This window comes from Chanos chanos, chromosome 3, assembly GCF_902362185.1.
Source record: "Chanos chanos chromosome 3, fChaCha1.1, whole genome shotgun sequence".
NCBI classification, from domain to species: domain Eukaryota; kingdom Metazoa; phylum Chordata; class Actinopteri; order Gonorynchiformes; family Chanidae; genus Chanos; species Chanos chanos.
In genome coordinates this window covers 20,385,612-20,402,102 of record NC_044497.1, presented here as the reverse complement: position 1 = coordinate 20,402,102, position 16,491 = coordinate 20,385,612, and the positions used below count along the sequence as shown (strand labels likewise).

The 16,491-nt window shown below is 42.1% G+C and overlaps 1 protein-coding gene across 3 annotated transcripts; it reads right to left on the bottom strand.

Annotated features, from left to right (window-relative positions):
• Window positions 1-236: 236 nt before the first annotated feature.
• On the bottom strand, window positions 237-8,985 carry ssr1 (signal sequence receptor, alpha). Of its 3 annotated transcripts, none has more exons than XM_030768817.1 (9): window positions 8,854-8,985; window positions 8,100-8,106; window positions 7,600-7,727; window positions 7,412-7,508; window positions 6,456-6,718; window positions 5,345-5,421; window positions 4,973-5,051; window positions 3,038-3,131; window positions 237-1,829 (listed from the first exon to the last, which is right to left on the bottom strand). In XM_030768817.1, exons 1-9 carry the CDS (start codon window positions 8,929-8,931, stop codon window positions 1,762-1,764), a joined length of 891 nt encoding a protein of 296 aa, XP_030624677.1. In that variant the 5' UTR covers window positions 8,932-8,985; the 3' UTR covers window positions 237-1,761. The 3 variants fall into 3 exon arrangements, with proteins under 3 accessions (XP_030624677.1, XP_030624678.1, XP_030624676.1); XM_030768818.1 differs by having other exon boundaries at window positions 6,456-6,517; XM_030768816.1 differs by lacking the exon at window positions 8,100-8,106 and having other exon boundaries at window positions 8,862-8,985.
• Between the last annotated feature and the right edge of the window lie 7,506 nt (window positions 8,986-16,491).

The following is a 16,491-nucleotide window of genomic DNA, read 5'->3' as shown; positions in this document are numbered from 1 at the left end:
TTTCTCGCCACTGAAAACCTTTCAGGGTGGTGGCCTTTGCCCCCCCCCCTTACAGAACACAGTAAGGCCCACAGGGACTCCAGGACTGTGTTTTTGTTGTGTTTAGCTTTTAGTGAAAGTCAAGCAGTTATTTATCCCAATAATTTATGATGGAGGCTCTTCATGTTTTTGACCATCTTAAATAAACTGCAACAAAACATGACAGACTGCCATACAAAAAAAAATAAAACAACTCATTAATTTACATCTTTATTTTACCCTTTCATGAGTCAGTCCACAAAATTTCTTCCCCTCTGTACACATTCCAATGTTCAGTCCTTACAGGAGTGGAGACAACAATTAAGTCTGTTTGTTACAAAACCATGTCTGTGTTATCATTCGATTTCATTAAAAAAGCATTTATGCTGAAGGCTCAGGTCTTTCCGAACGCTTTGTCACGGCGCGAGTCCGTCAGAGGACAGAAGGGCTCAATAAGAGGACGTGTCAGAGCGTAGGGTGGCACGGCGTGGATCAGCTCATTCAGCAGTCCGCCCAATAATCACATCTCTGATCCACATCTCAGCAGGAAACCGTTCTTACCCAAAAACACCTTTTAAAGAGCTTTAAAAGCATGAATCTCACAGCAGTGCGGTTAGAACATGGGTTGACAAAAAAGAAAAAAAAATAAAACCCACACACTGTACATAGTAGTTAAAATAAAAGGGCCTTTTGTCTGTCAGTACACTAGTGTGCTGGGCTTCTAAACTGTGAATAGTAAGCGTAGGTATCAAAACTAACACAAAGAGATAAAAAAGCTCAGGCCCAGATACATGAGAAATAAATTAACTGCTCTGGGACAGTCTGTACACCAGTGCGTTTAGCTTTTCCCAAACATTCCCCCAACAGCTTTACACTTCTCCAATCAGCATGCTGTAATGTCAAGGGTATAGTCAGGACCAGAGAGGAGAAAAGGAGGGAGAGAGGCTCGCTGAGAAAATACATGTACCTGTCTTCATACAGTGAGTCCTCCAGAAAACCAGTTCAAAGATACAGTGCAGTCTGAATGACAGAATCAATCACCAGGGACATCAACCCCATCTAACTCGTTTGTGTGTCCATCTGTATATCAACCCAATCTAACTCGTTTGTGTGTCCATCTGTATATCAACCCAATCTAACTCGTTTGTGTGTCCATCTGTATATCAACCCAATCTAACTGGCTTGTGTGTCCATTTGTGTGTGTCTTCACACAAAGAACCAGTGCAAAACAAACAAACAAAACGACATGACAGCATAACGGGGGAGCAACAATCTCAAAAAGAAAAAGTCCTTCTTATCCACAGGTGCAAGAAACACATAACAAGCAAAATCTGAAAAGAAAGTACATGTTAAAAAAAAAAAAGGCTGATGTGTACAATTTCCCACTCTCCCAGTTCAATTAACAAGCACTTCCATCAAAAGCTCAAACCTACCAAAAATAAACAGCCCCCCCCATGATCTTTCCCCAACCATAACCTCATCTTTATCAACAACTTCCACACTTTGATACTGTTATGTATAAAAGTGGACTGATTTAACCGGTCATTTCCTGATGCATGTATGTATATGTATATGTGTGTGCGTGTGCGTGTGTGTGTGTGCGTGTGCGTGCGTGCGAGAGGTGGACGGAGGAGACCAGTCTCTATAGTGGAAATGTCTGGTTGGGTTTTGGACTGGACTGTCCGTCCTCGGTGGGTGTGGAGTGCAGTGTGGGTGTGGTGTGTGTCCGGGCCACACGCCGTATCACTCGTCTGAGCCAGCCGAGCGTTTCTGTGTCCTCTTACGGGGAGATCTTCTGGGGGAGGGTTTGTCTGGACACAGAGAAAGACATCAGACCCGGCAGAGTTAAGAACCATCCCCAAAACCAAAAACTAACATTAGCCTTACATATCTACTGACAACAATGGGCTACATGTTGTCTGTCAGTACAGCACAAGGTATGGTTGCCATGGCCACAGTTTGGTAGATATACCAAACTCAGGGCCCGGGAAACTACACTGAAATTGTAGAGGACTATGGCAAGAGAGACAGAGAAAGTGAGAAAGAGAGAGAGAGAGAGAGACCGGGGGGGTGTATCTGAGAAATGAGGAAAAATGTCTGTCATATTTCATCAGTACAAAACAAAGGTTTAACTTCACGGTTTCACTACCCATGCTTTACACAGGGAGAAAAAGAGGATGCCTCACCTCGCCGACTCTGCACTGAAGATGGAAAAGGAGAAGGGGGAAGAGAGAGAGAGAGAGAGAGAGAGAGAGAAAGAGGACAAAGAGTAAATGAAACAGAGAAGACAGAAAGCAGGAGTTACACCATGTCAGAAAAACAAAGCCACTAACAAACCTACAGCGTATAGGGAGAAAACAGAAAGGCAGACTAACTTAAGGACACACAGTCACAGTAAGTCAAACTCATACAGACCCAGAGGGAGGCTGGGGGTAGTTTAAATGAGAAAAATTCTGTTGGTGGTGCTTGGTTAGAGAAATCATGCTTAAAACAACAGCGAAACCAGAGAACTATCTCCAAACAAGACAGAACACAGAGAGGTTGCTTTAAGGCAGGGGTGTCAAACTCTGGTCCTGGAGGGCCAGGGTCCTGCTGTTTTTCTTGTAGACCCAACTAAATAGAATCTCTGATTGGCTGAAGAGTGTCCACACCTGTTTTCAAGGTGAAAATCAACAGGTAACTAAGAGGTGAAAACAAAAATCAGCAGGACCCCGGCCCTCCAGGACCGGAGTTTGACACCCCTGCTTTAAGGCAATAAATAGATGTGCCAGTAGCATTTCTGTGAAAGGGCTGGACATCTGTGCTGGCAGGATCCAGGTGTTAGACACATTGGACACTATGGGGAAGGGGACAGAGAGTTTTGGTGTTTGTATGTTTGGGGAGATGTGTTGAGGAAGTTGAGAGAGAGTTCAGGTATGTGTATGTTTGACTGTGTGTGTTGGGTAAGTGGAGAGAGAGTTTTGGTGTGTGTATGGTTGTGTGTATGTTTAGGTGTGGGGTGGTGGCTGACTACACTCACTGATCTGATTGAGGGTTTCCTGGGGAATCCAGCTCATGTCCACATCATTGTGGTTGGAGGTGCCCATCTCCACCTTGGGTGGAGGTCTCCTCCTCTGTGGAGACACACAAATCATGACCATTCGCACTGTTCTCACATTAGAACGCTCTGGAGTAAGCCAAGCCCACAGGTTTGTGTTCTTTATATGGCTGACACACTCAATTATAAAACACAGTTTTGAAATGTATAATCAGGCTGTGGATATTAACTTTTGCTTTCCCATTCATTCTGACAATATCAGCACTCATTGTAACACACACTGTAACACATGAACATCAGATGCACGAAACTCATCAGAGCATCCCAAACCAAACAGAAAGGAAATAGTTTATCAACAGGGAACCACTTTTTCATAAACCTAAAGAGACGGAAATAAAAGGTGTAATAAGCAATTATATTTTTGAGCTACAGATGTCGGTGCAGATTCTTAAAGAGTATTTACAATCCAAATGAGACAGTTCTGATTTGAGTCCAGAGAGATGACACACGCTGGGTGTAACTCTCTGTAATGTTTGGGTACATGGTTATGGTTTTATGGTTAGAGCTGTCTCACTGGAACGACCAAGAATTTGAGTCAAAACCTACCATACATAGCCAATAACAGGACTGCAGCTATGTGGAATATTGTTCAACTCTCCCCCAAAACACACACACACACATATATATAAAAAGATGAATAATCCTGCACCAGCAACTGAAATTCGAGAACATTTTCTGTTATTCGTGATGCTTTCACACTATCACTGGAAAATTTCTCGTGTCTTTGCAAAGCAACTGACAAAGTTAACTGCTTCTTCAAATTGTCCCCTTATTTCGTTTGGTTGAACTCATCGTGTTCTTTAGCATGTTGCTCCTGGAGGTGCTTGCCCTGTCCACACTAACACGAGTAATTTGAAAACACATAATTATTTCTCCATTCATCCCTTCTGTCCACATTAAAACAGCGTTTTCAGCCACCGAAAACGACACTTTTCGAAAATGCTCTCTAAGGTGCATAAATTTGAAAACGCCCAGTTCGCGTTGTAATGTTGACAAGGAAAACAGAGAGTTTCAGAAATGATGATGTATGGTTGCCATGACACTGGCAAAAGTTTGTGCTCGAGACACCAAAACAAACATGACGGGCAAAATGCAGTCAATGCCACTCGGTCTATCAGATTTGCTAATCTATCTTCAATTACATCATACTGTACAATGCACTTAACAATACCGTGATAATACTGATATCCATGATAATTTTCATCACTATAATTGTGATATTAAGTTATCACACCATTTCACCTCTAGTACATACTTACAATACATACATACATACATATGTAAACATCTTACACAAACATACATACATACATTCACACACACACACACACACACACTTACACACATTTAGTGTTCATTTGTGAGCTGCTTTCAATGCTGTGATAAGGCTGTGTATGATGTAGAGCAGACGTCTGTATGACATAGTGTTGTGAACTGGCTCAGTTATCAGCCAAATGAGTAGATTTGACTGCAGAATTTGAATACATTTTCCTCTGACGCAAACACGCTGGCTGAAAGGTGTTCTTTGATTTATAGGAGGACAGTAAAGATTCCATGCCACACTCATCAAACTAATGTACACAGGCGACAAAATCTGTGACCAGCTTTGAAATATACAGTGAATTTGTACAGTAGCGTATAATGGATGTACATATGCAAATAAAAATGTTTCACGTTATAATGCTTTGGCAGTAAACTTAAAGATAGACATCACAAATGTCATGAAACATTTTTAATTTCTTAATTAAAAATGTTCTGAACCACAAACTGGAAAACTCATCAGGTTGGGTACTCAGTCCACTGGGACGATTATTTGTGTGTGTGTGTGTGTGTGTGTGTGTGTGTGTGTGTGTTTACCTTCCTGGACTCCAGCAACTGATGCAATCCAACAATCACGAGTAGTCCCAGACCACACAGGAAGACGTACATGAAAATTCTGCCCGCAGCAAATTCATAAAAAGGAATGAAAGGAAGTCAAACACTGCCCAGTGTCATTCTACCAATACTTCAGAATGACACTACAGCTGTTAGAACAGAGCCAGAGGCTCTCTCTTTAAACTAAAACTCTGCTGCCATCTATTGGATACAGCTTCAACTGCAGCTGTTTTGCTTTGTGATGGAATGTTGGCAAAAGCAAGTGAACTACTCAGACTTCAGTAGGGGTGTATAGATAGTGAATCTAGAGTTTAAAAGGCATAGCCGACAACAGCCCGGTGAGGCCTGACTTACGTCTCTCCGTCAAGGCCGTCCTCTTTCTCTGTGATGGTCACAGTCTGGTTATACACGGCATCCTGGAACACGTTGCCCTGTGACCATTGAGAGATACACACACGTAGATGAGTGAGTGTGTGAACACTACTCCTTTCCACTGCAATGAGACGATTTCACTTGTGCCCTACTCTGCCATAAAGCCACAATCAACACAACTCTCACCACTGCTATACTATCAACTGTTCTTTCAAATATTCAGGCTCTTGTTACCTTTATTTCTTTACTGTAAATATAGACAATTCCAACACTACCTGGCTCACCTGTGGTAATGTTAATGTAAGCCAAAGGACCAATGGGGTCTGTGATGTGAAAAACACATGTATCTAATGATAGAATTCACACCAGTAGCAAACTTCACATGTGCTGGGGTAAAGTGCTCTGTAGTGTGTGAGAGTTTGTTATGTAGACATATTTTAGACACTGATGACGGTAGGGACTAAAGCAAACATAGTAAGGCAGTAAAACATAAGATTAAAACAGTGAACTGGCAAAGAAGCTCCAAGGCAGGAATCACTAAAGTATAAACCAATACAAACAACAATAAAACTTAGTATGAAAAATATCATTCATCTGTTGGTCTTGGACTCATTCTCTTCATTAAGACACCAGACCTGAAAACCACTTGTTGGAACAATTCTCTTAATGAAATGACAACCAAGTAATCGACTCTGCTCACTGGGAAGTGGTTTTACTAGAAAACCGCACACCACAAGGACACAGACTAGTATATCTGTAGGGATGGATGATTATTAGTTTCCATCATCACGTAAGCAGCGCAGGATCGGCCCTCGCCGAAAATCCTCACTGCACCTCAACATTAACAGTCCCCCATCTATTCAGACCAGAAACAGGATCCTTCTGGTCCCAACCACACTGTGCTTACCCACATCAATCTGTCACTCATACTTCAGCTGTCATTTCAATCCCCTGGGCCACACCTGATTCAAACAGCAGGTCCATCAGTAAAGCCCCTGACCAATGCACACTGCTGTGTCCTGCTGCAGCATGAGAGAACTAACATACTGTCCAGTGAGGACTCATCAGTCTATAGAATCCCTCCATCACTCACACTGCTGTCCTTGTAGTTGAGGTTGATGACGAGGCCAAAGGGCCGTCCTCCCATTGGCTCGGCTGGGATGAAAGAGTACTCAAAGGTGGCCTGACGCTGGGGGGGGACCACGATACCCAGCTGCAGAGCGGTGAAGTTCTGGATGTAGAACTGAAAATCCTGTGGGTAACGGAAAGAGGCATCCAGAGACTCTACCACAAAGTTCTCAGAGCCTTTGTTAGCGAAGCCCAAGAGAAACTTCACTATATTGTTGGCAGGGAAATCTGGGAGGAGAGAGAGAGAGAGAGAGAGAAAGGGATTGGATGGTGTGATATTACATAAAGCAGAAGCAGCCATTATCTGAACTTTATCTGTGTTATTTTAGTCTGGCGAGAGACAGAAACCTAAAACCTAAGTTCCAATTATCACTGAGGCTAAAATGGTCTTATATAATGGTCTACTGAAACATCTGGCTATCTGCTCCTGTATGTCTTCAAGCTGGAAACTACTCTGTTCAGCAGAAGCATCAGTGTTTGGTTATTCTGTATAATACTTGCTTATCAGACGTCTGGAGATGATCTGAAAAGATAAGTGACATATTTTCACAGACATATTTAAGTCTGGAAACTGCTGGGTAGCAGATGATTTTGTAGCTGTGAAAAAAATACTTTTTTTGATCATGTGATTCATATATTGCAAATCCCAGCATAATTTATGAAACATACTTACACTGGAAAGTGAATTTGCTTTTCAATATAGAGTTCTGTCAACGAGTTACCTAAAATTTAGGTAACTGCAAATCAACAACAGCGTTAAGTTTCTGTTGTTGGATGTGTTAGCTGGCATTGATTTGCAAAAGTTATGCTAACAGATTATATGTTTGTAGGTCAACAGAACTTCAGAAAAGCCAGGATGAAAATACGAGTGTGTGGAAGGACATGACAGCTGACAAACTTTTTAAGTCCTGAATACCTTACCTTCGCCTTTGACAAAGAGAATGGTGGTGTCAGCATTGGGAGAAGCTTTCATCTCCCCTCCTAATGACTCCTCTTCCTCTTCATCTTTTTCTTCCGTCTAAAGCATATCAGAGATGGGCATCAGTATTTAAGAGCTGTGCTCCAAAAAAGTCAGACCATACTGATCATTAAAAAAGTGTTCCTCTTACTAGCTCTGTATTGTCATCATCTTCCACCTCTGCCTCGTCGTCTTCGTCCTCGGCAATAACGTCATCGGAAGCATCCTCGTCAGCAACCTCTTCGTCCTCTGTAGCATCCTGGGCTGCTACTAACGTGCCTGACACAAAAACAAGTACCATTCAGTAAGTTGTGCGTTTCAAAGGCCCCTCCAACACTGACAGGAAGACAGAGCGATGTCAACAACTGCTACAACACAGAGCATCTGTGTCGGACATTTAAGTGCATACCCTTCGCGAATTTAGACAGGTATATTCACTGTCGGTGCTCTCATGTTCTGGTCTTCAACTGCCATTACGTAAACGGTTAATTATACATTAACTACTACGTTTTCAAAGACAGTCCCTTGAACCATCTAATGGTATAAACTTAGCGAAGACGACGCATACACAAGCAATAAATACAAACTCTGTGAGACTGCCGAGACGTCGCTTGCTGTCACTCTTTTACAACCTACTCTATACACAGAAACCTCTAGGCTAATTAACTACCCAACACGCATTCTAAGTCTTTATAAAGGAACGAACACGGCAATATTAAAACAGCGAACAAGAATGAGAGCTAACAAGACATTTTATCCACCATAGAATAAAAAGGCACTTAAAGACCCCAATTTGAAGACCCTTCACCAAAAGAGGGGTCATGTGAGGCTACGCGCGCCGAACTGAATAGCTCTAACTGGCAAGCACAGACAGGCTCTCTGAGGTGTCGACATTCGAGGAAATGCTATGCTAGCTTGGCTAATTAGACAGAAAGTAAGCTCGCGCACGACATGAAAGGGAAAAAATTTTCAGCCGATCAAACATTCACTCTTGGTGTAATTCTGAACTGACATCTGAAACTAAACCTCACATTTTAAGTTAGTCACGCTGACTTCGAGATAACCTAAAAGGCTTTGCTAGCCCAGTGCCCATAGGGAAGCTGTTCAATGTGTTAGCAGTAAGGACACGTCAGATAAAACCTGGTTCATTTGCGTCTTTACAACAAACATTTTCGATGGACAAATGGTAGCCTACACCGAACTTATTAAATAGGTCATGAATTTATATTCAAACCTACAAACAAACATACACATGAAATGTTACTCTATTTAACGACACCAGAACATTTTAATTTGAAGCATTAGCGCGTGCACACTGGCCTTTTCCTTGCACTGACATGCGACAAGATTGCCCAATTAACTTGCCCAACAAATATAAAACCATTGGAGTTTGCATGGCCAAAACAAACTTACCTTTCACAAAAATTGTTGCTGGAAAAGCTAGTAATACTAGCAAGAGCAATTTTGGAAGAAACCTCATCATTTTCGCTGAGAAAAATCTGAACTGCGAGGCTCAAACGCACTGCGCGTTGCGCTTTCCTTACAAGGTAGCGGTTCCGAAAACTCCTACGCGCATGCGTATTATCCGGGCATTGCGGGAACAATGAATCGTATTAACCCTTCATGTGATGCCTGGATATTTCACGACTGTGTACAGAGTTCTGATAAGCACTCAGCTGTGCTGTTCAGTGGCAAATAACACTTTAAAAAATCTGTTAAGCGTGGAATGATAAATACTCATGCAAATCTCAGTAAATGAGTACGAACTGAAGTAAACAACCAACAAAACTTTTCTCAAAACGCTATACCCTCTGACATTCGACACACTGTTCTTCAGATCCGCAAATAGATAAAATGTATTCCCTTATTTATATGTAGTTTCTTGATCAGCGCAATTGTTACAAAATCACAATAAAACATTTTTACTTTAAAAGGTATTTTTTGTCTCATTTAACATCTGAAATTTAGTCATTTGGCAGACGCTTTTGTCCAAAGCAACGAACGAAAGCGCATAATAAACAGGCCCCTAAATCAGCGCGCGTCTGTATGCAAACGGTAGCGTCCAGAACCACTCCAATTGGGTCCAGGAATTATATTGTTTTGTTTTTTAAAAAGATTCGAAAGACTTACATTTTTATTCTGCCCACAGTGCTTGAGTTTGAGATTTACACTTTTTTAAATTAATTAATTAATTAATTAATTAAACGGACGAATAAATGAATAATTAGGCATACACACACACACACACACACAAATAAATAAATATGAATGCAATCCATTAGAAGGACAGTTGGTACCAAAAGGTCAGAGTTGGGCAAGCTACAGAAAGTGTAGCAATTACTCTACAAAAAAAAAAAAAAAAACATAGCTCAGCTACATGAAAGTTCTCCTAGAGAAAGGTACCTAGCTATACCACAAGCTAAATGGCAAACATAACTTGTTACAATGTAGGTGCTTCATAATTGATGTTATCTCCCAGGATAATTTGAAACAATAATACTGGGCTGTCACTCAAACAATTTGTTCCAATAATCGTTTATTACAAAACATACATATTACTGGTGTTCATATTACACCTGTATTCATGAACTGGTTCTGGATCAAATGTAGGAACAGGGCCAAAAGAGGTACAGCATAAAACATTTGATGAGATTAAAATTACAGTATATAGTGTGTGTGTGTGTGTGTGTGTGTGTGTGTGCACGCGTGTGTGTGTGTGTGCTAAGACGCTCTGCTGGCGGCGCTGGGCGTTCAGGGGCTGTGGGCAGGAAGGCCCGTCTCTGCTCCGCTCCACCAGCCGGACCATCAGGGTGGTGTGTGAAGAACATATAAGGCAGCACACAGTCTTACGTCAGGAACTGACACAAACACACAGACTTGGGGCAGCTTAGCACTTTATTTGAGGCACCAGCAGATAGGGAAACCACCACACGTGGCTGGGGTGTCTCCTTCCCACACAACCTGCGCATTGCAAGGTTCTTATACCATTTATTCACACACACCCACATCATCGTGCTCGTTACATATTCCCCCACTGAGAATAAGGCCGGTCCCTTGCCCGCAAAGTAAAATAATAAAGAAAACAAGTAAACCCACACATGGGAATGACATTAAGTGTTCCAATACAATTATCCCACTGAACATTTCAGAGTACTAAGCACTTCCAATGGAACTGGGCAGGCAGAGAAGGTTCAGCATAATCCATACATGGAAATACCTCCCATACAAATGCCATAAACAACATTCCATAAAAGAAAAAAAACAAATAGCGCACAAATACCATACATGGGAATGTGCCCTATCATGATAACTCATTACATACAAATGGCAAAGGGGAGCATGATACGAGTGATAACTACAGTGACCAAGCCAACAAATGCATACATGCACACATTTTAGCACTGTTCTATCTACCAGAGATCACCCAAGAGCACAGTGTCACAGCCTACAACACAGAACCAGAACATTTTCCCCATTTTTTTTTAAACAGAAAACATTTGCATATTTTACCTCAACAACAAAAGAACTAACATGACTTAGCAGCAAAAAAAAAACCCCAAAGAGCAGTAAAATTATCAAGTAGTGGTATGTCACTGTGACAGTATCAACATAATGTAATGTCAGTCATGAAAGTCAAGTCAGTCAGAGTGGAATGGGTCAGTCTGGTGAGTGGAAGCCCATTGCACAGTAATCCTGGGACCTTTCCTCAGTCACAGGTTATAGGGACAGGGCTCACCCTGGGTAGGGGTAAGACAGTCTCAGTCAGGGGTCTGCAACCTTTATTATCAAAAGAGCCATATTTGCCCCCTCCCACCAAATAAAATTCATCTTGAGCCGCTAAACCTATTTGACCCTTAAAATAAATATAACACAGTTTATAGAATTTTGTATATAGTTATACTCTATATACAAAAACTGTCGTTTATAATGCATTAACGAAATTGTAGAAATACAATAGGCCTGGAGCATTAGATTTTTTTTTGTTGTTTTCTAATTTCTTGCCACATATCAACCATACAGGTAAGCCAGCATCGTTGGCAGTGAAAGCAAAATTAAACACTCTGTTTTCCTCTGACACCTTTCTTTTCTTTATCCATGATAGTTTACCGAGGGCGGGGGTCAGATCTGCATATTAGCCACCTGCTTGGAAAAGCGCCCAGAAGTGCGAGTACACAGGATGTGATGCATACTTCAGTGGACAAAATATTAAAACTTTTTTTTTTAATTTCCACAGAAATTAAGAAGTGTTCCCTATGAAAAGATTATCCACCACGCAACAAAAATGAGTAAACATAAAACAAAGATAACCATTATTTATTTCAGTGCAATCTGTGGTCAAATCTACAGAGAGCCATTGCAGAGGTGCTGACAAGCATATGGAGTCCCTAGGACCTAGGAGGGTGGGTACCTCGACATCAAAGGGGGTAGCCTCAATTTCAGGCACTGTCGCTCTGTGTCCCTGAAACATTCTCATCCTCCATGAATGAAAATGGGAAAACAGGCATGGCGGTCACATCTGCAGGTCAGGCTGCACTGGGGAATCGCTCTGTGTCCTGAGGAGAGAGAGGGGCATCAACAGAGCCTGAAGACTTGGGGTTCTTGGTTGTGGCTGATTCCCATGTGAAAAAGGCACAGATATTGGCCACATGAAACACTCCTGCATCTCTTCCATCATCCACAGACACCAGCCGGTAGTTTACCTCTGACAACTGTTGCACCACAAGGAATGGACCTCTGAAGACTGGCGCTGAAAAGCCCAACACACCGTCTGAATGCGGGTAGTTGCGCACCTTCACCAGATCCTTCACTTTAAAGGAGACAAACTGGCAGCAGCAGTCACACTTCTCCTTTTGGGAGGCATGACTCTTCGAAAGGCATGGCCTTGCATGGTCAGGGACATCACTAAGGACCCTCACCAAATCATCCCTGTATTCCTGCATACTACATGGGACTTCACCTGTATCCAGAGACAGCAACAAGTCAAGAGCGGTATGCAGGTCCCTACCATCAGCAGAGGTGGACAAAGTATACAACCCCATTACTTGAGTCAAAGTATAGATACTCCTGGTCAATTATTACTCCAATACAAGTAAAAGTTATTCAGTTAAATTTTGACTTGAGTACTGGAACACTTGCTTTTAAAAATACTTAAGTATTCAGAAGTACATTTTCTTTTTAATGTCAGCACATTGTTGTATTGTTACCACAATGCATTTACAGAGCCTACTGACTCTGAAACAACCTACTGAATGCACCGAATTGCTTGTAGGACCTGTAGAATAAAACGCTTATGGAATATGCTACAAAGCCTATAGAGACAGTTGAATCAAATGCTTCCTCTATAAAAGACAGTGTATAGCTTCAGTTAAACAGACCCTAGGTTAACTCAGATTGGCCTTAAAAGGATAAACACATCATAATGTTGTAAGTTAGGTTAATTTTACTTCTACCACATAGCACTGCCTGAAATGTGAAACAGCTGGATGACCCTCATCACCGCTTGACACCCCCCCCCCCGTCTTATTGGGACCGGGTCCTACATGAATCCGCTGCCCTCGTGTGACCTTACTAATGTACTGTGTTTGTCTGAAAAGATTCAAACATATTTCTGAAAGGACTTTTGTCAGTAACATTAACTCAGCATTTAGCTAACTATTAGTATGCGTCAGCAGTGGATTCACACAGGATGCAGTGTCATATCCCAAATGGTTTCCAAGCTAACTGGTTTCTGTACGTGTTCACACACTGTGTTAATAGTAGCAGTTGTGATTTGCCTTTGACTTCAAAAATCTCAAGCCATGGATGCTCTGGTGAGGAACCTTTATCTTTATCATCTTTATCTGCAGTAGTAGCAGCCATCAGTAAGACCGCCAAGTTCAACTGTGAAAAAAATTAAGCACACCCTTTACTGACAGCATAGGAGTAGTTTATTGTGATTGGTTTTTCTGCTGTTACCAACACAATATGGCCTATTGCATTTCAGAGAAGAAAATTCATCCACTGACTTCAAAGCAATGCTTCAAAGTAATGGGTAGCGAGGACCTTCATAGAAATGTAGAAATGAGTGAAAAGTACAATATCTGTCATTCAAATGTAGAAGCGTAAAAGTCATAAGTTTCCAAAAAAAAAAAAAAATAACATTCAAGTAAAGTACAGATACTCAAAAAATGTACTTAAGTACAGTACTCAAGTAAATGTAGTTTGTTACTGCCCACCCCTGCCTACCATAAAGCAAAAAGGCAGATGTATCACCAGTGCTAGCATGGGGCACAGTAGGGAGTGCAAATGAGAGGTGAGGAATGTATTTATCCAACGACCTGCGCAGGCTACCGACAAATGTTTGAATTGCCATCTTTAGGGTGCGGTTCACTCTCTCATGTCTGCACTTATTTCAACCCACTTCGTGAAGTAGTCTACAAAACTAAAATGTGGTCATTACTGCATGATGTGCGGTGGCAAGGGACCTTTGTACTCCCATAGGTGTGTGGTGATGATGGGTACTAATAGACCAGATGGTTTCTGCTGGCTGGGCTTAACAAGCTGGCACACCGTACATGACATCACATAGGCTTTTACATCCCTCCTCATTTCTGGCCAGAATACATGTGTCTGTAAGCGGCGGAATGTCTTGTAAATACCCAAATGGCCCATTATTGGATGGTCATGAAAATAGGCTAAGAGTGAGGGACGGAGTTGAGCTGGTACATACTGTAGGTACAATTGCAATCCTAACACAGGGGCACCAAAAGATGTAGGTGCAATAGGATTAATAAATAAGTCTCATATAAATCAGTCCCATAAAGTTATTAACCATTAATTTGGGTGTTCAATATTTTACAATTAAACAACTAAGACTAATGGAATAAGCTAGCTGTAACACTGTGCTACAGTCTTAGAGAGTATTGCAATACTAATGTATTACAATTACACTACTAAATCCATAACACTCATGAACAACCAGGTTGATGAAGGTAATTGGGAGTACTTTGATGGCAGAGGTTGGCATTCAGTGAATACTGCGGCAGAAACAGACAGGACAACAGTTTATTTCAAAGATACTATTTATTAACATTATCAATACTACTTGGCAAACTAATACAGATATGCAGCAAATAGAATGATCAAAGCATAAATGGTAATATAATGGTGATGAGGCTATGTACAAGTATTCAGTGTAGGACTCAATGAGTGTGTGTGTGTGTGTGTGAGAGAGAGAGAGAGAGAGAGAGCGTGCTTGTGTGTGGGCGTGTGCCCAGCTGCGCACTGAGGAGAGAGGGAGGAGCGAGGGAGAGAAGCTGTGCGCAGGCGCACAGGCAAGAGGTATGCATGGTATGAGGATGTAGTGCGCAAGCGTGTATGCTAGGCACCAACGAGAGTGGGGATGGGCAACAAGAAGCACGTGTGCGTGAGAGAACAAAGAATCTCTAACTTGAGAGCTAGTCTCAAGCAAGTAGGCCCTAAACTCAACAACTCTACCCAACCCTTAACTCACACTGCAATCCCAATGTTGGAGGTGTGCAATCAGAAAAAGGGAGTTAGAGAGAGAAAGAACGCATGCCAGATCTATCCTTCATAAGTTGTAACCAAAAGAAAATAACAAGCGGCTAAAAACAGCATTGCATGACATACAGTGTGTACATTTAAATCATAAAGGAATTCAAATAACAACACTTCCTTCATGTTAACTGAATATAACCTTAAGACTAAAGTGTGCCCAGATGCCAGCCTAACTTTGAATAGCTCATTGCGTGGCGACCGAAGATGCGTCTTTGGTGGCCTGATGAGCAGTACCAGGTGCAGGTCCAGGGAGAAGTTCTTTTCCTTGTCGCTTGAAGATTGCTTGTCCGATGATTTTGAAGGGTTCTTGATTTAGTTAGTCGACGTTTTAAGAAATAAAAAGGGATCCAGTCGCCTTTTCTTCCGTCGAATACAATGTGCGTTACAGTGTAATTAGCCAGTTGCAGTTAAAGTCACAACTGCACGAGAGAAAGTACATTAAAACTTTGGCCATACAAATATCTTGCTTCGTTGTTTCCTTGTTCTGGCAACCCCTACAATACAAACGGAGGTTTTTCAGTGGATGCAGCTGGCACCTGCCTATAGGGTCCCGATAAAAGAGCAGGCCATCATGACAGCAGAGCCTCGACTGGGGATCATCATCAGAGGCCTGGTCTAAATCCACCGATACAAGCAGTTTGTTGATGACTGAATCCTCCATTTGGAGTCGTCTGAGCTGTTCCCGGTCCTCCAAAATCACCTGGGGCTGGAGTCTTAAGTTAATTGTGCCTAGGACAGCATGTACAGAGAAGAGGTCAGCAGTTTCTGAATAGTCTTGTAGTGAGTTGTGGGAAAGGGCATCCAGAACACCGTTTGCTCTGCCAGGCTTGTAGACAATTTTAAAATAAAACTCTTGGAGCAGTAAGCACCATCTCGCTAAACGGCCAGTAGGGTTAGGTCTGGACATGTGCCATCGGAGGCTGTTGTGGTCAGAAAAGACAGTAATATGGGACCCTTCCACTCTAAAGCCCACACCACTGCAAGGCATTTTTTCTCAGATGTTCAATATTTCCACTCCGCCTTGTGTAGCATCCAGCTAGTGAAAGCAATGGCCACTTCTCTACCTTCACAGTCACGCTGCATCAGGGCTGCTCCAAGACCAGTATTACCCACGTCAGTGTGGATGAAGAAAGGTCTGTTGAAGTCTGGGAAAACTAGAACAGGGGAAGAGGTAAACCTCGTCTTCAATTCACCCATTGCTCTCTGGCAGGGCTTGTCCCACAGAAAGTCTGTATCCTTGCGAGTCTGCGAGATTAAAGGCTCTGCAACGCTGGAAAAACCACATATAAATCACCTGTAATATCCAGCCAGACCTAAAAACTGACATACTTGAGCGACAGAGCTACTCTATTAAGGCCCTGACCTTTTCTGGGTTGGGGCACACACCATCTGGGAACAGCAACAGCCAAGGAACAGCAACTCTTACCTGAGAAACTGGCACTTGTCAAGCTTGAGTTGGAGGCCAGCATCCTTAAGGCAAACAAAC

Excerpts from the sequence above, each read along its gene's own strand:
- ssr1 (XM_030768817.1), bottom strand. The coding sequence starts at position 8,931 with ATGATGAGGTTTCTTCCAAAATTGCTCTTGCTAGTATTACTAGCTTTT. Across the intron at positions 6,719-7,411 it reads TCTCTTTGTCAAAGGCGAAG|ATTTCCCTGCCAACAATATA; the intron begins GTAAGGTATTCA and ends CTCTCCTCCCAG. Across the intron at positions 5,422-6,455 it reads TCAACTACAAGGACAGCAGT|GGCAACGTGTTCCAGGATGC; the intron begins GTGAGTGATGGA and ends CAATGGTCACAG.